Below are 23,260 nucleotides of genomic sequence, written 5' to 3' on the forward strand. Positions count from 1 at the left end.
ATCTATCTATCTATCTATCTATCTATCTATCTATCTATCTATCTATCTATCCATCCATCTGTTTATCTATCATCTATCCATCATAATTAATAAATATTTTGTAAAAATAAATTCCAGTTCACTGATACCCACCATGCATTGCCCTTTAGGTCACTCCTAAAACTTATTATAAAGCATCACAGGTAGAAAATGAGTTGTGTGATTATGAACAAGTCATTTAATCTTCCTAAGTCTCATTGTTCCCATTTGTAAAATGAGAGTAACAATACTTGTGCTGTCTTCCTTATAAGGTTCTCATGAGGAATGTATCCTGTCAACCTTAATATACTATAAGAAGGTATGAATCATCATTATTACTAATAATCAAAACTAAATTCATGCCACAAATACCCCTACAGACAAAAAAATTACTCAGCTTTCAGCAAAGTAATCAGGTGTGCCTGTAAAAGCAATGTGGAAAGTACCCATTAATCTTGGGTAATGTTTGAAGCAATTTTCTTTAAACCCTGTTGGTTTTTCCTTGATCTCTGGCTCCATATTCACTTGGGAATAAGTTTCAATTAGTATTGAATCATCATGGAAAGAACCATGGACTAACATGGATCTGAGTCCCATCTCTGACATTTAGTGTTTACAGTATCCTGTGGAAGTCACCAAAAGAAACTGAATCTCAATTTCTTCCTTTGTCAAATAAGGAAAATAATTCCTTCCCTATCTCTGTCATGGAATGGCTGTGAGGATCAAAAACAAAGACAGAGCTGGACCAGAGCCTGGGGTGGAGAAGAGACCAGGGCCTTACTGTAATAAGACAGACCAGCAAGCATAAGCAGCTGGACTGGCAGCTGGCATGATATCTGATATTCAGCAGCTGGTGATATGAAGGCTGATGAGATCCTTGGCTTTTCCCACCCCCACCCTTTACTGTTTCCATAGCTAGTCCCAGATGAACCCCTCCAAATGTTCCCGTAGCAACAGTAGTTCACACTTAGTTCTTATCCTACTTCTACAAAAAAAATAAAAGCAGGCTGTCACTTAAGTAACTAAAAAGTGTCTCTATTTGGCCATCAGGTGGCAGGCACTACACTCAAGCCATCAGTCATTTCAGGGTGAACATATCCAGGTCTCCTGCATCAAATTCCCCCAAAAGCTTTGACATTCACATTGCTCACTAGAGGCCACAAAGTCTGGTAACTTTCCTACAATTCCCCTTCCCAACAGAGCAGTTGGGAAATGGAGATAACACAGGGTTTGGGGGAAGACCAAGAAGGTCTACTGGATATCCTTGACAAAACCAGTTGTCTGATGCCTCCGGGTATAGTGCAGCTTTATCTGATCAGTCAAAAAATATCGATCAAGGGTCTACAGCAGGCACAACGCCAAGTGCTGGGAAGCAAAGAAAGGCAAAAGACAGACCCTGCTCTCAAGGATCTCTCAGTCTACTAAAGGAGATGACATGAAGACAGCTGTGAAGAAACAAGACATATGCAAGACAAACTGGAGCTAACAGAAGAAAACCGCTTGCATTAAGAGAGACTGAGAAAGACTTCTTGTAGAGGATGGGATTTTAGCCTGGACCTGAAAGCCACCAGGGAAACCAGGAGGCAGAGAAGAGGAGTTGACTTGGTTGTCAACTTATAAACTACAGTCTCTCACTGGTTAATTAATTTACAGCCCATTTTCCTATAACAGAAGCTGGACTGGAAATGGGTGTGGGTTATTGCTGTTGGAGAATCACAGCTGGCATCTGAGACACCTACTAAGTATAAAGACACTCCATACTTCTACCATGCTAATACTGGACAAATAGCTCAAATTCTGTGCCCTAAGCTCTTACCCAGGAAGGCAATATTTCTCAGTAATTATTAATAGAACCTATTAAAATAATTATTATTACCACTCCCTATGTAAGTTCTCTACTTCAGCTAGATGTCTCCTAAAATCTTATAGACTCCTGATTCCTAGTCTTCATCCACATTATTCCACTGCCTGATTATAATGACTTCCTCTTTCCTTGACTACTTAATGAAGATGATGATGATGATGATACTGGTGATAGCTAACATTAAAATTTATTACAAAGTACTTTTTACAAGTTAGCCCATTTGATCCTCCTATCAATTATCATTACCATCACCAATAATAATAAAATTCTACCCACTCATAAGTGACAACACTCATTAGAGACCTTATAAATGATAAAACAACGTGAGAGAATCCAGTGTTTAAAATGTAGTGAAAAGATACAAGAGTATATAATCATTTTAGAGCACTTTTGATTTCAGCATCCTTGACATATATGATCTCATTTCATTCTCATCCTAATCTCCCAAGTTCACCACAGACAGGATCAAAGGGGTGAATAAGACAGACCAACTACCATGAGTAATATCCTTGTGGGAACCATGGAAATTGTGGGCTATGGAGTCTGCCGTGGAATGAAGTGAGGAAACAGAGTAATGGTTTGCAACATCTATTTGTTCTTTCATTCACCAAATGACCACCAGACACCAAGATATGATGGACGGCTCTAATGATTTGGAAGGTTTTTCCTAATATGAAAAGCACTGCTCTATGTAACTTGCTTACACTGATGCTAAAGATCCTAGGTCCTGATGGTGCCATACTGAACAAATCTGCTCTCTTCTGCATGACAGGTTTTTAGATACTTGGAAACCGGTACAATGGTCCTCTGACTAAGCTCTCTTTTTTCCAGTCTAAATATAGGTAACGATCAGGTAACATGCATTTATTAAGAACTCAATATGTACAAGGCACTATACTAAGCACTAAGAATAATAATTAAGGTTGCAAAAGAATAACAGTCCCTGCCCTGAAAAAGCTTACACTAATGGGGGAAGACAATATGGAAAAGGAAGATGAAAACAGGGGTCAGGAGATGAAGGAATCCATGCAGAAGCGAGGTATTGAAGTCTGGAAAGTCAGAAGCATAGCCAGAAGAAGAATGGTGGTTGGCCAATATGGTCCATGCCCAAAATATGTCATTACCTCAACTATTCACCTGGATTTATATAGTAGAAAGAGTACTATATTTGGAGCCAGATGACTTGGGTTCAATCCTCTCAAAGCTGTTGACTTCCTGAGTGACCTGGACCTATTTTCTCTTTTTCAAAATTAGGCAGTTCAATTAAATGCTTTCCCTGATTACTTCAAGCTTTCAATCCCATGATATCGCCTATGACTTCTCCCTGGTTGCCCAATCTGGACATGCTTCATTTCATTAATGTCCCTCTAGAAACACTTTGCCTAAATTTTAAAAGATTGTACTCCCATACACCCCAGCATGCTAAAAAAAAAAAAAAGTCTGTTTCATCCCTAAGAGAGATAAATTTTAAAATCAGTAACATGGGCCTATAAATGCATTTTCTGAAATTTTTGATAAAACACAGATGGAACTGGAAATGTCCACAGCAGAAAATAACTGCCTCTTCCAATCCTTAGCACATCTGGAGACATAAGGAGTGGGCACTACTGCCTCAAAAATCTAGGCTTAGAAGGGGGTAAAGGGAGGGCAAGAGGCCATCTCCACAGGAAGCTACCCACACCCACTGTGTGGGCTGATGGGATTGAGCAATGCTCTATGAAAGCCATTACCACGAGGCTCAGGGCCAACTGGGCCACCAAAGCAGTGGATGACACTTGAGTGAACTTGTAAACATTCATGTAAGGCCTATAACTGAAGCCCCACTCTTAGGCTCATCTGTATGAGCTGTATTGGAATTAACAGAGACACCTTTAATGGCATATTAAAAATCAGACTTAAAGAGATGCAATAAATCCAGTCTTGTTGTCCAATTTTTCCTCCACATATGAATACTCTACAACAGTGGTATTGAAGTCAGATAAAGTCAGGGGCCACTTATCCATACATAAGGATCCCTGCAAGCCACATATTCACTTAGTTTTAAAATATGTTCCCTATGTTTTGTTGTATTTTTAATTATTTTGTTAAATATTTCCTATTGACATTTTAATCTAGCTCAGGCTGTACTTAAGAGGATTGCCAGCTACATGTGGCCTGTGGGTCAGTGTATGTGATACGTCTGCCCTACAGCATTCCTTTCAGGGGGCTGGCCATCCAGGCTGTGCTTGAACATCTCCATTCACAGGGTGCTTCACTACCTCCTGTGCCAGCTTATCCCATTGCTAAACAGATTTAATTATAAGGATTTTTCCCCTAATAATTCAATCCCAAAAGGATCTGCAATTTCACTGCCTTCATCAAAGTAATTGCGACCCTTCTATAACTTAAAATATGGTCTTCAAGAGTTAATACTGCTGAAAAACTCACCAGCTTATAAGAAATGAGGAGCAGATGGGACTTCATAATAACCTGAAGAGACTAATAGAAACTGATGCTGAGTGAGGAGAACTTTGCACACTAATACAGACACATCATATCGATGATGACTAACTTTTGATAGACCGGGCACCTCTCAGCAATCCGAGGTTAGAAGACAACTCCAAAAGACTCAGGATGGAAAGGGATATCTCCATCCAGAGAAAGAACTGCAGAGTTTCAATGCAGATTGAAGCAAACTACTTGCTGTCTCTTTTGTGTTTTGTTTTGTTTCATTCTTTCTTTCTCACTGTTCATTCCATTGGTTATAATCCTTCTTTACAATTTGACTAACGTTTAATGTGAAGGTATTTGTAGAACCTATATCGGATTGCATGCCACCATGGCGGGGAGGGGGGAGGAGACGGAGGGGAAGAAAATTTGGAATTCAAGGGATTGTGGGACTGAATGTTGTACACTAAAAGTAAATAAATTAAATTTTTTTTTTTAAAAGAGAAAGAAAAAAATTCACCAGCTTGAGATCATTCTGATGAGTTGAGCCCCTCTGAATATCTTCATTCCAGACAACAAACACATACTTTGTCACTAGGCATTTGGCAGGACCTGGATGACCCTTTGAATCACCACCACAATGATGCATCAGATTAGGAATGTAGTGAAGGATTATCTGAATACTGTTCCAAATTTGCTTCTCCTCATAAAGGGGGTCCCTTTGGTAATTAAGTAACTAACGCAACTTTGATAAAGTTCAAGATCCACTTTATTTCAAATTTTCTTCCAGAATGAAAAGTGTTATTGCAGAGTATGGCTGTAATTCTTAAACAATGAAGGGAAACCTGACTCTTTTGAATGTTTTATTAATATTTTTAATGTAATTATAAATTCTTGGAAAGGACATGTCACATTAACCTAGCCGTCAAAATTAGGGCAAAACTATACCAGCTGGCCTCCTGTGAAGACATGTATGAGATGTCAACGTATTCCTATTACATTTCATCATGAAGTTTTTAAAAGATGAAATTTAATCAAGAAAAGCACCCTGCATAAGAGTTTTAAAAAAAATAACTTGTAGAAATATAGAAATACAAAGAAAAACAGCTCATGTAAAGAAATTAAAAAAAAGACTCAGTGGTTTTAGTGCTCATAGGCTGAACGTGAACTAAGATGTGCTAAAAATAAACAGGGCAACAATAACAAAGGTATACATGATGTCCAAATTCTGGTGCTGTCCTTGACCCTTGATCAGAACCACCTGCAATATTGTGATATGTTCTGGGCTTCCTGACAAGCAAAGGTGTATACTGAGGAGGGGATCAGTGTGGTAAAAGGACTGGAAACCATACCAAACAGGAATTAATAAAATAAACGGGACATGTGGTCTGAAAAAGAAAAGCCTTAGGAGGGTCATGAACATTGTCTTCAAATATAACGGCAGGAAGAGATTTGAGACTTGTCCTTTCATCTTTGGCTGAGCAGAACTAAGACTAAAGGTGGAAATTATCTATAATAGGCAGATTTCACCTCCATGTTAGGAAGCTCTTAGAACCAAGAGAGGCACCTCAAGATGCAATGGAAATGGATGACCACTCATTTCCTCAGAAATATTTTGGAAGGCACTCTCATGTTTCTGAGAAGCATTCTAAATTTGGGACTCCTAGATTTTTCTAGGAACAAGTAACCAAAAAAAGAAGAAATGAAAGGGTCATTCTTGAATTTGCCTTATAACGTACAAAAGAGTTCATTTAAGAAGGCACTTAAGCAGGAGGCAGATATAAGCAGGACAGCTTCAAGACTATTATATTGAATTTACTACATTCTTTAAAAAAAATGCATTCTTTATCCAATAAAGATTTATGGTTTCACAAATGATCTGCTTTTTCTGTGGCCCCAAACAACACCTAACACAGATCCAGATGGAGGCAGCCTAGATCTCTAAGCCCAAGAACTCAAGGAACAGCACTGCCCTCTCCCCAAACCCCCAGACCACTAACCCTGCTGCTAGCCCAGCCCCCAGAGTCATGATCCAGGGAATCAGTCTTTGTAGAGGGTTGATTTGGCCAACAACTGCCTCCACAAACCTTCAGCCCCTGCCTCAGTAGCCACAGCTATTAAAGACACACACAAGAAAGAATGTTCTCATCCTTAGAAATGTCAAATGTCTTAACATCAGAAATGGTTACAGTTTTAGCAGTAAATTGCCATCTGCTTTACCATTAAAAGGACCATGGGGTCGTTCGTTCCTCCTGCCCTCCAGCTGCTCCTTCCTATACATGTTGTCTCCCCTACTGGAATATAAGCAGGGACTGTCTTGCTTTTCCATTTTTACCTACACCATTCAACACAGCACTTTGCATACAGTAAGTGCTTGATAAATGTTTTTCTGTTCATTTGTTCCTATGTGTCAAACATAGAATAATCTCTCCAAACATAACATTTTTAAATGACAAAGCTATTTTTTCAAGTACTCAAGGGGCTATTATCAGCACCCTCTGAATCTAGAGAAGCATTGTAGTATAGGGAATACAACCCTGATCTCAGAGTCAAGAACAGCTCAACCCTGGACTACAGGTTCAGTGCCGAAACAATTCTCTGCAATTATAAATTACAGAGCACTTGCAAATCTCCATCAGTAGAGGGAGTTCTTTCATCAGAAATTCCCTGAGTCAATAAAATGAAAATAAAATGGGGGGAGAGGGGGATGATGAGATCTCAGGTATCATACCTAATCACCTCAGTTTCCTCACCTATCCTCCAATGTCCCTTAGAGAAGCATAAAGGATGCTGTCCACCCCAGACTAGATTAAATGCAAGTGTGGAAATATTTAAAACAAATTAAAATAAAAAAGAACACAAATAATCCTAACTTGTGGTTTTCCAAGTCAATACACATCCCACAGGATTTTCCATTTGAGTCTAGCACCACTGCCGTAGAACTCTAAATTTATGATCAATGTGGTTATCTCATTTCTCTGTTTTGCTGGCAAAATTCAAGCATCCTGCCTATAAACTTAATTCAATGCTTCAGGGATCTGTGATTTCATTGGTTAAAATCTTGCTTCAGCTGAGGCAGAATGTAGCCTTTTTGCTTTAGCAGAGACAGTCTTTCAAAGATTATGGTCAAAAACTTCAACATTCTATGAATGGCCTGCTATCAGTTTTGTATAATTAAGTAAAGGGTGTCCTCTGATGAAAAAGAGACAGTCTAGCCATTAGACTTTAAGCTCTTTGAGGGCAGGGACTATGTTTTGCCTCTTTTTTGTAATCCCAGCTCTTAGCATAGGTGCCTGGCACATAGTTAAGTGCTTAATAAAGGTTTACTATCATTGGTACTACAATCAAAGAATTAATATTACTATCATCACCATTATACAGGTAAGGAAACTAACACTCATGGGGTGAAGAAAACTAAGACCCAGTTTCTAAGTATCAGAGCCAAGACCCAAACCCAGGTCTCCTAGTTCCAAGTCCAGGGTGCTTGCTTCTACCACCACTGGGGACATTTAAAGAGTAGAGTTTCAAAATACCATTCTAGCTTTTGCATAGACAGTAGCTCTGTCTGGGAGGGGGTTGTTGGCTTAAGAGTACTTTTTAGCACTGGAGGGAAAAAAAGAAATGCTTCAAAAAAGCCTGCTTACTTTGTTACTGAGGATCTCTGACAAAAACACTTGCTTGTAACCATGGGAGATATTGATCAAATTTTAAACTCTTGCCATCATTCAAAATGCTGGATCAACCACTTAGGACCTGAGAAGCATATCCATTCATCTGAGCATTCTGAGGTTGGACCTTTATTTCTAGAAGGTGGTTATAAAAATGCCACTTTTCAATGACTTGTCACATACTGAAGAAATTGCCATATAAAATTGCCTGGTGTGAAGAAAATCATAAAACTGGTATTCATCTAAAATAATGTTAAATGGAAACCTAGACTTTTTAAAAACTCTTACTCAGTTTATTTATGATTTAAGTGACTATTCCTTTCCCAGCCTGTCTAGCTCCCCAGACCAAAGTCTTGGGATGATGCTCACCAGTCCTTCTTACTCTCTCCTGCCACCCTGGTCTGTCTTCTATTCAGACCACTGCCAATACCTGTCCCCTTTACACAAAACCTTTATGAGATCTGCTGCCTTCCTTTCCATTCTCACCTTCAAAGTTCTCAACTGAGTATTCACTTGGCTCCCTTCTAGGTTAGTATAGCTTAAAAACCCTAGGCTCAGGCTCACTTTACAGATTAAGAAATAGAATCTTCAAGAGGTAAATCAATCTGCATGAGATCCCAGGAAAAGTTAAATGGCAGAACTCGAAATCAAATAAAGAGATTCTGACTCTGAATCCAGTATTCTTTGCAGTGGTCCATGATGTCCTTGCTAGAGTTATTTACCAAAGATTGAGCAGATTCAATCAATTCAGTTATTAAACACCTACGGTGTACTAAACAAAAAGATAAAGACAAAATTATTCCGTCCTCAGGGGGTATATGTTATCCTGGAGAGTCTAATGGCTCATAGGAATGAGAATGGAAGTTCTTAAACTATGGTCTGTGACACACATATATATACATACACACACAAACACATATATAGACACACATATATGTTTTATGTGTGTATATACATATATTCAATATAACTGATTTACTTGGTAATCCTATGATTAATCATTTAAAAACATTATTCTGAGAAGTTTATATACACAAAAAGTTTAAGAACCTTGTATTTAAAGGAAAATGAGACCTTAAAGGATTTAGTTCACCTCCCTACTTCTACAAAAAAAAAAAAGAGAGAGAGAGAGAGAGAAATTGGACACCTAGAGAGAGGAAGGGATTTGCGTCATCCTCCCCTACCAAGCCCCACTTAGTGACTGAATTTCTGTCCCTTAACCTAGGCCACCTCCTGACTGGGGATCTTTGTACCTACTGACAGATCTCCCAGATGCTTAACTTCCCACCTGGCCACTAGTTAAGAGCTTTACCAAAGAAAAGCCTTCCCTGACTTGCCTTGGAAAGACTGCATGGGTCTGGGGCCATATTTTGCCCTTTGGCCACTATCAGTCATGATCTGCGGGTTCTTTCCTTCCCCTGGATTAATGGCCAGCATTCAGAGCTAAGGGTGGGGCAGCTGTTGGCCTTGCTTCCATGTTCAGATGTCTAGTCTTTGCTTAATTCTGAGAACCAGTCTCTATTCGTAGGTTGGCCATGTCTTAGTCCTGATGGATCCGCTGTCACCCAAGCATAGGTTTGGATGCCTTCTTTTTCTCACCTCTAGTTAAGACTATGAAATCTCAGGATCATAAGATAAAAGAGTTAGAAGGAACCTAAAAGTAAAAAAAAAAAAACTCATTCTTTCTCCTTCACCAATACTGTGTTTCCCCAATAATAAGACACTGTCTTATTATTTTTTTTTTTGAAAGAAAAACACCAGAGGGCTTATTTTCAGGAGAGGGCTTATGTTGTCCTGCCTCAGCTTTCCTCCACGGCACTGCTCTCAATGGTGCCAGCAAGCAAATTACTGGGGAAGAACAGGATGTCGCACTCACTGCTGCAGCTCTGATTGGATGCAGCTCGGAGCACGGCATGTGTTTCACCGGGGGGGGCGGGGGGGGGGTGGTGGTGCATACAGAGGGTACCGTAATGTAGCGTGTAGTGCAGGGGATCACCTCCACTACAGTAGCAATCTCAATAGGGCTTATTTTCGGGGGAGGGCTTATTTTAGAGGAATCTTACACAGTAAGGGGAGGGCTTATTTTCAGGATAGGTCTTATTATCGGGGAAACGTGGTAGTTCCTCTATAGTTCTTAGAGACCCATACTTACGGATCTGGGATTTCAGTAGCATGAGGGCTCCCTCTGACCAAGAGTGAATCTAGTCAAATTCAAATCTAAAGAAAAATCTCCACAACATCTCTGACAAGTAGTCCTCCTCTTGAATACTTTCAGTGATGGGAAACTCAGTAGCACATGAGGTACCCCCAATATGCTGTTTGACAACTCTTATCATCAGGAAATATTTCCTTTCGTTGAGCTTAAACCTGGGTCTCTATAATTCCCACCTATCATTGTTTCTGATTCTGTCCTCTGGGGCCAAGCAAAACAGGTGGGATCCTTCTTTCCCTTGACAGTCTTTCAGATAGCACAATCTCCTCAATTCTTTTTACGGAAATGCAAAAGCAAGAATTATACCAGGGAGTATAGTGGAAAGAAGGCTGGATTAGAGTCAGAGGCTCTGAATTCAAATCCTGGCTCACCCATTTGCAACTTGTACAATAATTGGTAATCTGGGTCTGTTTCCTCTTCTATAAAATGAGAGCCTTGGGTTTGAATATGGGATCCAATGAGCAGATTGCTATTTGTACTGGTAAAGGAAGAACCTATGCAATGGAGATCTCGGATACATTGAAATGGCTACATATATAATAACAGCAAAGGTGATGATGATAGCATTCATATAGGGCTTTAAGGTATAGAAAGGGCTTTACATATACTATCTCTTCTCCATGATTCTCATCACAATATGGTAGGGTAGATATAATTATTATCCACATTTAACAGGTTAGGAAACTGAGGCTGGGAAAGGTTGAATTATTTGCCCAAAGTCATACACTTAAGCAAACATCTGAAATGAGATTTGAACTCAGGTCTTCTTGACTTCAAGACCAATGCTCCATTCATTGTGCCACGTCACTGTGACTGTCTTAGTTTTCCCTATCAGACTAGAAGCTGCATGAAGAAAGCTATCACATGTAATTTATTTGTATCTTCCTTCTCACATTGCACCGCTTAGAGTAGATGTTTATTAAAGGTATCAATTGTGTGAGATAGACGATCCTTGAAGATTGTCATTATTGTTTCACTCGTGTCCAACTCTTAGTGACCCTATTTTGGGCTTTTCTCAGCAGAGATATGGAGTGGTTTGCCATTTTCTTCTCCAGTTCATTTAAAGATGAGGAAACTTAAACAAATAGGGTTAAGTGACCTTGCCCAGGGCCACACAGCTAGTAAGTGTCTGAGGCCAGATTTGAATTCAGGGAAATAAATGAGTGTTCCTGGCTCCAGGCCCAGCACTCTATCCACTGTGCCACCCAGCTTCATATTCTTAAAGATAATGATTGGGTAAACAATTACCATTGTACCCCCCAACTCTTAGTAAAGTATTCTGGACAAAATGAGTGCTCATTAAATATTTGTTGACAAATGACTAAATGAATACAGACTTGGCAGGCCAAATAGAAAGAACAGAGCTGTACCCAATGAACACAGAACCAATTCAGTGATAAAATAGGTTTAATAGGGGCAGCCAGGTAGCACAGCGAGTAAGAGCACCGGCTCCAGTATTGGAATGACCTGGGGATCCAATCTGGGCTCAGACACTTAGCACCCACCCAGAAACACCTGGCTGTGTAACCTTGAGCAAGTTACTTAACCCTGATTGCTTTAAAAAAAAATACCTTTTATAAGGGCTATTCGAAAGAACAATTTCTAAATATGCTTCCTCATGCTCCTTTCTTTTTCTCTCCTTCCCCCTCTTTTTTTTTTTTTGGCAATCGGGGTTAAGTGATTTGCCCAGGGTCACATAGCTAGTAAGTGCCTGAGGCCAGATTTGAACTCAGGCCATGCTCTTTCAAAAGGTGGACCAGGTATAGGAGAGGTAGACAGACTGCAGCATCCAGAAAAGGAACCTGAACAAAGTGAAAGGTCCAAGGCCAGAAGGCAGAAAAACAGAAAAAAAGTATGAGTAGGGCAGAATATGAAGAATTTGGATCAGCAGCTGAGTCTGACCCTCTCAACAGGGAAATGCTATCTGGTGTGCAGCCCTGTAAAGCCCGGCCCCTCACACATACCGCACCTCTAGTACAGCGACTTCCTGCCCATTTCGAAGCAAACGGAATGTCAAGGGGTGTTTGGAATCCAAGCCTGGAATCACTTCACAGCCACGGAGAGGGATGGAAACAATGTGGGTCTTCAGGTCCGTCCTATCCTTGTGGAAAATGAGCTTATTATCTTTCACTCTGCACCAACGTTCCCGCCAGCGGTTATTCGAGAGCACATTTAGATATCCTGCAGTGAAAACAAACGTTAAGACACTTTAGCCTTCCCAGGGAACAATGAGGTTGGTGGGGGCAATGGCAGCTTTCTCTATCCGCTTTTTCAAAGACGTGGGGGATGGAATTCAAGTAAAGTAATACTTGTCAAATAAATCCGTTCCACAAATTCCATAAAATTGTAAATGTAGATAAACAGAGAGAGAAAAAAATCAGGGATCAAGAACTCAGAGTGTTTCATTTATTCTTTGCACTCAAGACCAGGTTAAAAATGAATCATGGTTCCAGGTACCACAATTTCAGCGCTGGGATTTGAAGGAGTAAGGGAGTGTCATTCATACTCTGGCCAAAACAATGATAGAAAATATAATATTTAACATGAATTGTAATGTGTGCTTTGGAACAAAATATTTAAACTACCATACATTGATAAGGGGAAATGGGAAAGCATTTGATTTTTTACTCAAGGCATGTAAAAAAGTTTCCAAATTCTCTCTGTCTCTGTCTCTCCCTCTCTCTTCCTCTCTCTCTGTCTCCTCTCTCTTCATCTCTCTCTGTCTCCTCTCTCTTCATCTCTCTCTCTCTCTCTCTCTCTCTCTCTCTCTCTCTCTCTCTCTCTCTCTCTTTCTCTCTCTCTCTCTCTCTCTTTCTCCGTCTCTCTCTGTCTGGGGGGGGGGGGGGCGGGGACATTAGGTAGAAGGAACAACCCAGGGAACATTTAGCTTGGAAGTAAGAAATCACATCACAATGTAGTAGAAAGAAATTGAAGTTAGAGTCAGTTTAAGATGTGGCTCTTCTGCATCCTAGTTATGACTTTGATTTACCCTGGGTAAGTCATTTTACCTATGAGTTTCAGTTTCATTAGTTTTTCAATGGGGGTGATGGGACTCCATAAGACTGATGATAGAGAATGCCAGCCACCTCCTGAAAGAGAGGTGTCTGGCCTCAAGAAACAAGATAAGCCATACATTTTCAGAAATGGTCAGTGTGGAAATTTGTCTTTACATAACTCTGCAAATTTGTTACAAGGACTTTTTTTCAATGTGGAGGAGGCAGTAAGAATGGTGACTGTGGAAAGGATAGTTTAAAAAAAATTAGATCACTGAAGAATTCCTGGAATGCACAGAAGAGAATAGAAGGAAAGTCAAAATGATAAAAAAGTAAGACAATTTTGAAAGTTATCTGTTGATTCACATTATACATTTCAAAAGCAACCTATAAATAATTAGGACCTGTATTTTAATGAACAAACTTCTTTTTCTGTTGGAAAACTGCATGTATATGAAAATATGTATACATATGAAAATGGTCATATTGTTTTATGTTAAGTTCAGAATTTTCTTTAAATTAAAATAAATGTTATATATACATATATATGTATTTGTACATTTAAATCTTCCCTTTTTCTTTGATTTTTCTAGAGTATAGACTGAGTAGTGGTAACTCTTGTCAGAAAAGTGATACACTAAACATGCAGAATGAGACACAGATTTTTGACATAGTTAATGCAGGGAGATGCAAAAGGAAGAGAGGAAAAAGAAAGGAGAAAAAAATAAAGTTAATTTTAAAAGGAGACGGTAATAACAAATGCTCTGGCTACCTTACTGAGTTGTCAGTGAGAATCAAATTTAATAGTATATGTAAAAAAGACTTTGTTTCTTTTTTCCTTTTTCCCTCCAATGGGGGAAGGTAGAAGGGAAAGAAAATGGATTTTTAATTGAAATAATTTTTACAAATAATGGATGTAAAGCATTTTACTAATCAGCTGTTATGATTAATAAATAATGGATGCTATAAAAGCTATCTTCAAACGCAGAAGCAGAATTAAGAATGGAGGCTGCAAAGGGCAGAAGAAAAGCCCTCCAAAGAGCCCCAGGAGGTATTAATTACAGTAAGATATACTTCAACTTAATAAATGGAAGTCCATTTTAAAACTAAAGATCTCAAACAATGAAATACACTGTCTTGAGGCAGCAAGTTCCCCATTACTGAAAGTATTTAATTAGCAGCCTAGATGGCTATTTGTCAGAGATGTGGCTAAACTATTTTTTTAATTCAGTTATCTTTTCATTTTCAGTTCCACATTCTCTTCCTCCTTGAAAGCCCTCCCCCACCCATTGAGAAACCAAGAAATATGATATCCATTATACAGATGAAGTCATGCAAAACATATTTCTGCATTAGCCATGTTCCCCCTACTCCCCATCCCCCAAAACACAAGAAAAACAAAGAGAAAAAATATGCTTCAGTCTACTCTCTGAGTTCACCATGTCTCTGTCTGGATGTGAAGAGCATTTTTCCATCATGAGTTTGAGGGTACTAGGCTGGTAATTAAATGAAGGTACTGGGCTGATAATTAAACAAAGGTCAAATTCTGAGTCAAAGGTCTCCAAGTTAAAGATTCTATGAACTGGCACATAGTAGGTGCTTAATACTCCTTGAATGAATAAAAACTGAGAATCATAGAATGTCAGGGCTGGAAGAAAATTAAAAGTCTAAACTGTTTTTTAACCCAACTACAACTAGCATTGGTCCATTCATAATACTTAGTCCATAATAATTAGTCCCATTCATAATACCATGGGACAGTATTTTTCTGGGTATTTTACTGATTCTTCTGAGATTCACCTAAGGAAAGGTATCATCATGATCCTAATTTTGTAAATGGGGAAGTCCCTGGTCTACTGATCACTGACCAAATCACCAGTAGTACAACCTAAGCATAAACGATAATAGGATTAGATTCTACAGATTAGCTCATTATTATTTCCAGCAACTCTGTGAAGGCAGCAAATTGTCTGCAGATTAAGAAGCAGTAGGTCAAAGAGGACATGGAAGAAATGAATGTAAGTGGATATTTTGACAACCCAGTTCATACAGATGCTGCTCTGGGCTACAAAGGTCTACTGAAATGGGGTGAGGGGAAAAAATCCATTCCTCTTTCCCATATGCCAATTAATATTCCCTTCCAAAATGAAGGTAGGGATACAGATTTCAGCCCATGATTAAGAACATCCTAACAATTAAAGCAGTCTGCTTTAAGAAGAACTCAGTTCCTCATCATGGGAAGTTTTCTAGCTGAGGTTTGTTAAGGGGAATTATCCACATGATTTCCTTAAGGAACACTGATTGAACTGAACTGATGAATCATACTGATTCCAATTGCTAATCAACACGGATTCCCAAACCTTTATCACTGGTGTCAAAAGTATGATATAAATGTGCTTTATGTTTATTATTGTTGGAATGGTGTGATGAAGGTTCATATTTCATAGTGGGGTTTAACTAGGTAGTTTCCCTGAAGGTTCATGAAAATCAAATGGTCTATCTGCTATGACTATGCATAGTCACAGACCTGGTGCCTGGTGTTGCGGAAAGAGATGAGAAATGGCCTTCAAGAGGCTTGAAGTCTAATAGGAGAATATAGCAGTAAATACAACATGATTGGATATGAGCTCCATGAAAGGATAAGGTTACATCTTTTTTGTTTGTTTGGATTTTTTTTGCTTTTTTGGAGGGGGCAGGGCAGGGCAATTGGGGTTGTGATTTGCCCAAGGTCACACAGCTAGTAAGTGTTAAGTGTCTGAGGTCGGATTTGAACTCAGGTCCTCCTGAGGCCAGGGCCGGTGCTCTATTCACTGCACCACCTAGCCACCCCAGAGGTTGCATCTTTTATCAAAACTTTTTAAGTATTGTCAGCTGTTGAGCACACAGTTCAACACACAGAAGGTGTTAAATAAATGTGTCTGCTATTGATGAATCATAGACTTTAGACCTGGAAGGGGCCTCAGGGATTATCTAGTTTTCTCCTTGCTTACCTCCAACCCTACCCTCTACCCTGTCCAAGGGCATTAAGGTCATAAAGCCAGGATTCACACCCAGGCCTTCTGATGTCAATTCCAGTTCTTTTAATATTACCCTATTCTGGTTGATCTGAAAGAAGAGATATGAAGAGTTTTCCAATTTGTGGTATGGGAGAAATATTTTCAAAATTCATATGAATTAGATCTTGCTGAACATTATAAGCTTTCTAAATTACACATTCAAATAAGACCTAACGTACTTAGGTTTCAGTTTTTTCCTTTGTAAAAATGAAACAGCTGGACCAGATTATTTCTTTCAACTCTAAATCTTAAGAGATATGGGTCGGCTAGGTGGTGCAGTGAATAGAGCACTGGACCTGGAGTCCAGAGGAGCTAAGTTCAAATCCAGCCTCAGACACTTGACACACTTACTAGCCATGTGACTTTGGGCAAGTCACTTGGCTCCAATTGCCCTCCAAAAAGCAAAAAACAAAAAAATTAAAGAGATATGATCTCAGAACTAAAAAACCTTTACTTTGTGATACAAGTATTTTTCTTAGATACTAACAAAGGACAGAAACAGACTTACTCAAGTGTCTGAGACTACGTTGCCCTCTCATGTTCACAAAGCACAATGGCTTGTACTTCAGTTGGCTTTTAAACTATTTTTCAAAGCCATGTGCTCAAAAGACAAAAAAACAGGTCAAGAAACTGACACCTAGAGAAGAGAATGTAAGTGATTTATCCAAGGTCATCTGACATGTTTGTAGCACGGCCAGGCTTATTTTTCTATTTGAAAATAGAGATAATAAGTGATGGTCTTCTCATTGAGACTGGCCTTCATAAATACAGCTTAAGAGTTTCTCATCATACTTTTTCCCAGGTGCACATGGGGAGTTTCCTGGCTGTCCCAACGACAAAAATTTCCAAAAGAAGACTTGAGAGGTGAGAGATATTTGCACAGAGCCTTCCAAAATGTTACTAATCAATCAAACAATCAGCATTTATTTAGTGCTTGTCATGGGCTAGGTCCTGTGGATACAAATACAAACATGAGACAGACAGTCCCTGATCTCCAGGAGCAACATTTTTCTCCCCCGATTCTCTCAGGTCTTTTTGTTACCCTCTTCGTTTCATCATTCAATGCTCTCAGAAGGATCTAAGTGAGTTGGGTTGGATGCCAAACTGTCACTAGCTCACTTTTCCCTGTACTGCTTCTCCTGTAGGAGGGCTGGCTCCCAAACATGGTCCTTCTCACTTCAAGGGCTGCTTCTTCCTCCTCAAATGCCTAGGGAATGATTAGCAAATATAAATCAATCACAAGTATTTGCTAGGCTCAGAATGGGGGTACCAGGCATGACCAAGACTTTATAGTAGAAGGAGAAGGAGCATTAGGAGGCAGAGGAGGAGGAGGGAAAGGTGTGGTGGTGGTAGTAGCAGTGGTAGTGGTAATGCTAGTAGTAGTAGTAATAGCAGTGGTAGTAGTAGTAGCAACAACAGCAGCAGTAGTAATTGCTAACATTTATATAAGCTACGTGAAGTACTTCAAAATTATTATTATCTCACCTGATCCTCACAACACCCTAGAAGGCAGGCATTATTATGATCCCCATTTTACAGTTGAGGAAACTAAGGTCATATTTGAACTCAGGTCTTCCTGATGCCCTATTCACTACACCACCTCACTGCTCAGCATTCACAGGAGTCAGTGTGGCACGAGAGATAAAGCTTGTGTGAGTCAGGGAGCCCTGGCTTCATAGTCTGTATCTGACACTTTGTAGCCAGGTGACTCTGGGCAAGTCATTTCATCTCTATAGGCCATTCCAGAACTTCTCCACTAAGGCACAGATGAGATGCTGATATGCTTTGGTTGAGGAAGTTCCCACTTAATGGGTGTTTCTTACAGAAATGATATCACACCTCCTTTGAACATTTGTCTGTATGCTCAATACAAGTAGTACAAATATAGGTGTGTATATCTGTGTGTGTGCGTGTGTGTGTGTGTGTGTGTGTGTGTGTGTGTGGTGTCTCTGTTCATGAGGAGCTTCTATTTAAAAAACAAACCAAAACAAAACAAAACACATAGGTCTAGGTTTGTTAGAAATTGCTTTGTACACCATGAATTGCTAGAGGAAAGGAACGTATTGTTGATATTATTATCATGCCTATTAAAACCCTCCTCAGGCACCTCACTGTGGCCTCAGGCTCTCAAAGGCTGATCTCATTGGCTGAGCTCCAGCTCTGGTGGGTACTATTGGTTGTTCAATTGTTTCAGTCATGTCTAACTCTTCATGAGCCCATTTGGGGTTTCTTGGCAAAGATCCTGGAGTGGTTTGCCATTTCCTTCTACAGCTCATTTTACAGATGAGGAAACTGAGGCAAATAGGGTGAAGTGACAGCTAGTAAGTGTCTGAGACCAAATAAACTCAGAAGATGAGCCTTCCTGACTCCAGACTCGGCACTCACCTGGCTGCCCTACACTACCAGGTTTCAAAAATAAGCAAAGCGACAATCCAATACTTGTCCTCTTAGGACCAGCCAATTATCTCTGCACTTACAAATCAATTTGCCTTTGCTCCACTGGGTGCATATTCTCTGTCTTCATCCTCTTAGAATGTCAATTTCTTGAAGACAAATCCTGTTATCATTATTTTTGTTTTTCTATACCCAATGCCTAGTATATAGTAAATGCTGCAACAAATGCTTCTTGAATTAAATTGCATCATGTTTTAGGGTCCTGGGTACTAACCCACTGGTCCAGAAGGATTAATGTTTGTCCTAAAGTAACTAAACTTCCATGCAGGATATGACTTATTCCCAAGGCTGCATTCGGCCAGATGTCATCAAAACACGATGAGTCCTCTGGAAAGTGATGCTCAAGACACAGCAGGCATTGTTAGTATATTGGGGGGAGAAAATCGGATTCCTGGATTTGGTCTTTGGCTTTCCAGAAAATACCCAATTTATTTTTAGCCTGTTTCCATTTCAAATAGAATTAATAAGAAGTAGGAGACTGAATGGCATTTTATTTAGAACTGGAATTTCTATGAAATGACTAAGCTTTTATCTCCTTCCTCAGATTTCTCTTCAGTTCCCAAAGAAGAAAACAATAAATCACACTGGTGAACAGCTCCAGTTATTTATGTGTTTTAGACAACATTGTGATTTGTTCTTTAAGTTTTCTGGATATTACCTCTGATTCTAGAGACATAACTTCAGGGCTTGAACCAAAATCATAGAACAGGGATCCTGAGGACCTCCCAGGTTCCTCAAAGATGAAAATTCACAAGTGTGAAGCACCACCAAGAAAAGGGGAAGGGATTTGTAGAAAGGAGGCTTGGACTTGAAACACAGCTTAACCTCTTGGAACAACCCGTGTGCCCAGGGCCAAGTCATAGCCTAGGTTCAATGAGGGGGTTGGATTAGATCATCGGTAAAGTTCTGTCCAGTTCTAATGTTCTATGATTCCTAGGGATAGACATGGAGTCTCTCACACCTCAAGTATCTCTTCTTGCTCTAATCTTTCACCTCTTTGGAAATCTCCCAAAAGATGAGCCAAAGAAAGGACTGGCAATTTTCCCAATGGAAATGCCAAGTCAGTGCTTTTAATTTCCTAATAGGGGGAAAGGGAAGATATTGTAGTTGTCCTGGAAAAAATATTGAATGAGGTATGTGACTTTTTTTACTTTAAAATTTTCCCTTGAAAATTCAAATATCCCAGAAAGGGCATCAACATTTGCCTCAGCTGATCTATTGGTTCTATCAACTGATGCTTGGGCAAAATTTAGAATCCCACTATTTTAGAACTGAAGACAACCTGAGAAGTCACATCGTCTTTCCCAAAAAGACATTTTCAGATGGCCTGAGCTCTGCATCACACATAGGATTACAAATTTAGAACTGAAGGACCTCAGAGGTCATCAGGACTAACACATTAATTTTATAGGGCACAGAGAGGATTAAGTGACTTGCCCCAAATCACACAGCTAATGTCTGAGGCAGAATTTGAACCTAGGTCTCTCTGACTCCAAGTCCACTATACTATTGGTTTTAAACACAAATAGAAACAGGCACTAAAAAGGATGTAATGATCCCTTTTGGGCACATCTTGATTTAGAAAACCACAAATCACCACTATTATCTGTCTTATTGCATTTCTGTTTATTTTGCTAAAGATTTCCCCATTACATTTTAATCTGGGTTGGACCCATCAACCCAGGAATGTTGTAGGCTATAGTCTAACATCTCCACCTCATACCATGCCTGTCAGCTCCTTATTAACTGTAACTCTGGATGAATGCCTCAGTTTCCTCATATGTAAAATGACTGGATAGGACATGATAAGCTAATTTTTGCTGATCCTTTATGATAAACTCTATCCAGTACATAAACGTTCTGCTTAACGTCCTAGATGATTGCATAGCCAGCCTCTGCCGAAATATTTCCAGAGACAGGGAGCTCATTATCTGATGAGCTCGTCCAGGACATTTTTAGATTGCTTCACTTATGAGAAACTTTTATATTTCCCTGAGCAGAAACTTCCTGCCCTGTAATTTCCTCTCTTTTGGTCCTGATTGTATCCTCTGGGACGAAGTAAAATAAAACTAATCCTTCTTCCAAATGACATGTTTTTGTGTATCTGGGGACAAGGATCATTGATTCAATCAAGGGGTCCTTTTCCTCCTTCCTGGCTTCCCTAAGTCTTTTCTTCTCCATGCTGAAGATCCCCAGTTCCTACAGACAATCCTCAGGTGGGATTAAATCCCTCCAGTCCCCTCATCACATCTACTGTTGTTGTTGTTCCATCTTTTTATGCCTGATTCTTCATGACCCCATTTGAAATTTTCTTAGCAAAGGAACTGCAGTGGTTTGCCCTTTCCTTCTCCAGCTCATTTTATAGATGAAGAAACTGAGGCAAAATCTAAAATGACTTGCCCAGGGTCACACAGCTAGTATGTGTCTGAGGCTGGATTTGAATTCAGGTGTTCCAGACTCCAGACCCAACACTCTAGCCACTGTGCCACACAGGTGGTTCATCACACTAAGGACCCTAAACTGGACGTACTCCACATTTTATTAACAATTTTCCTAAAATGGGGTGTCCCCAATAAAATACAATAGTCTAGATGTGTCTGAATAGTACATAATGTTCACACCCCATGTTATAATCTAAGAGGGTGATTAAGCAATTTGCTAAGGGTCATTCAGACAACAGGGGTAAGGTAAGAATTGAACTGAGATCTTCCCTGGTAGGCCAGTTCTTGCCCTCTCATCACACTGTCTCTCACACCTCAATTCAAACAAGCATTTATCAAGCCAGGCACTATGCTCAACATTGGAAATACAAATATATACACAAGTCAAGCTGCTTCTCATGCATATATTATTTATTTTAATCCTCATAACAATCCCAAGAGGATGAACAGGTATTTGTATCTCCCATTTACAGATGAGAAAAAAGAGCCTCAAGAAAGTTAACAAGTTGCCTGTGGTCCCAAGGGTAAGTGTCAGAGGTGGGCTATGACCCTAAGAATACATTGCTTCTGGGTGGCTAGGTGGGACAGTGAGTAGAGCACCGGCCCTGGAGTCAGGAGGACACAAGTTCAAATCTGACCTCAGACACTTAACACTTACTAGCCATGTGACCCTGGGCAAGTCACTTAACCCCAACTGCCCCTCCAAAAAGCAAAAAGAGAGAGAGAGAGAGAGAGAGAGAATATATTTTGCTTCTCTGTAGTTACATCTCCCATCTACACAGGATAGCTGTCTCCTTTAGAGCACCCCTAGGATGATGGACACTGACTTCACAAACCTGTTGAATGGTATTTTCAGTGGCCTTTCTTTATATCCGCAGGGCTTAGCACAGGGCCTGGTACACAGCAGTCACTTAATAAATGCTAGCTGAGAGAATGAAGTGAGATCAAATAAATTCAATAAACCTCTATTAAACACCTATTATAAGCAAACCCTGTCTTGGTAAAGGAAATTCCTTCACTTAGTATTTCCCTGGACCAATGAAATTATAGTCCCTATCCCTATACTATGTGCAAGGAAGGCAATGATCTCTTCAGTTTTCTCTGAGGTGAAAGATTTGCCTTTTGAAAGCTGCCAAAAGGGCAGGTCTGATGAATAACATAACCAGGGAATTTTATTTTGGGTGTGGCTATAAAATGTCAAGATGTATTTTCTGGTGTGGTTGTTAACTGAGCTCAGATGATCACTTCCCAAAAGACATTTTAAAATAGTTTTGATGAATGGAAGCATGATGGGAATAAATGTAGCTTCCTATGTCCCCTCTGCCAAATGAACTATTTTGGAGGTTCTCAAAACCATCTGAAAGGGTAAATCAGAATCTCTCTGTTATAGCATTGGCCTTATCACTTAATTGTAACATCTCAGATTGCTTTTCTATTAGTACCAAGTTCCTCAAGGAACCTTAATCAGTGAGGCAGGTCAAATGAGAGTATATTTTTGGTGAAGAGTTTTGGGTCTTCTGAAATCCTCGATCACATCCCATGGGTGTTCACTGAGGTCAGCTCCATCTGGGACCAGTCCTGGTCATTCTAAATAGAGCTTACCTATGGGGCCTAAAAAGTGGTACTTGTCTGCTATTTGACCATAACTGCTTCTCAGTCCTGTATCACAGCCTTACATGTTAATCATTTAGGTCGGGCTACGCTGTCTGAAAAATGTCTTTCTACTTCTCCTGTTCCATGTCCTAAGGTTGCTTCCAGCTCTTTCTTAGGTTCTCAGATCTGCTTCTTCACTAATATTCCATGTTCTATGTTCTAACATTCTGGGTTCGAAGGTCCTTCCCACCTAAGGCATTCTGGGTTTTAAGGTCCTTCCAGCCTGGACTTTCTTCAATAGGATACTCTCCTTTGTTTCTTCCTTCATTATTCCCAGGTCTGATCTGGCTCTAACATTTTTTGTTTTCCTTATTCTCAGGTCCCTTTATAGCTCTACCCTTTAGTGATTCTCTACTGTAGCTAAAACAATCCCTTTCTTCATGAGTCTCACCTGCTGATCTGGCTTCAAAGTGGGAGGCCCCACCCTGATTTTCTTACATTCATTTTACCATTGAAAACCTACAGAGGTCCAGC

General features: G+C 39.8%; 1 protein-coding gene across 9 annotated transcripts in view; it reads right to left on the reverse strand.

The window, feature by feature from the left end:
- Positions 1-23,260, reverse strand: part of AFAP1 (actin filament associated protein 1) — a 271,615-nt gene that overhangs the window by 49,023 nt on the left and 199,332 nt on the right. For all 9 annotated transcript variants that reach the window (XM_069070333.1, XM_069070372.1, XM_069070351.1 and 6 more), the window contains one exon: positions 12,159-12,370. In XM_069070333.1, coding sequence (XP_068926434.1) covers positions 12,159-12,370 — 212 coding nt within the window. The remainder of the gene's footprint in view (positions 1-12,158; positions 12,371-23,260) is intronic.

This window comes from Petaurus breviceps, unplaced genomic scaffold (genome assembly GCF_028583685.1).
Source record: "Petaurus breviceps papuanus isolate PSGF00001 unplaced genomic scaffold, PetGlider_PUasm1.0 140, whole genome shotgun sequence".
Taxonomy (NCBI): domain Eukaryota; kingdom Metazoa; phylum Chordata; class Mammalia; order Diprotodontia; family Petauridae; genus Petaurus; species Petaurus breviceps.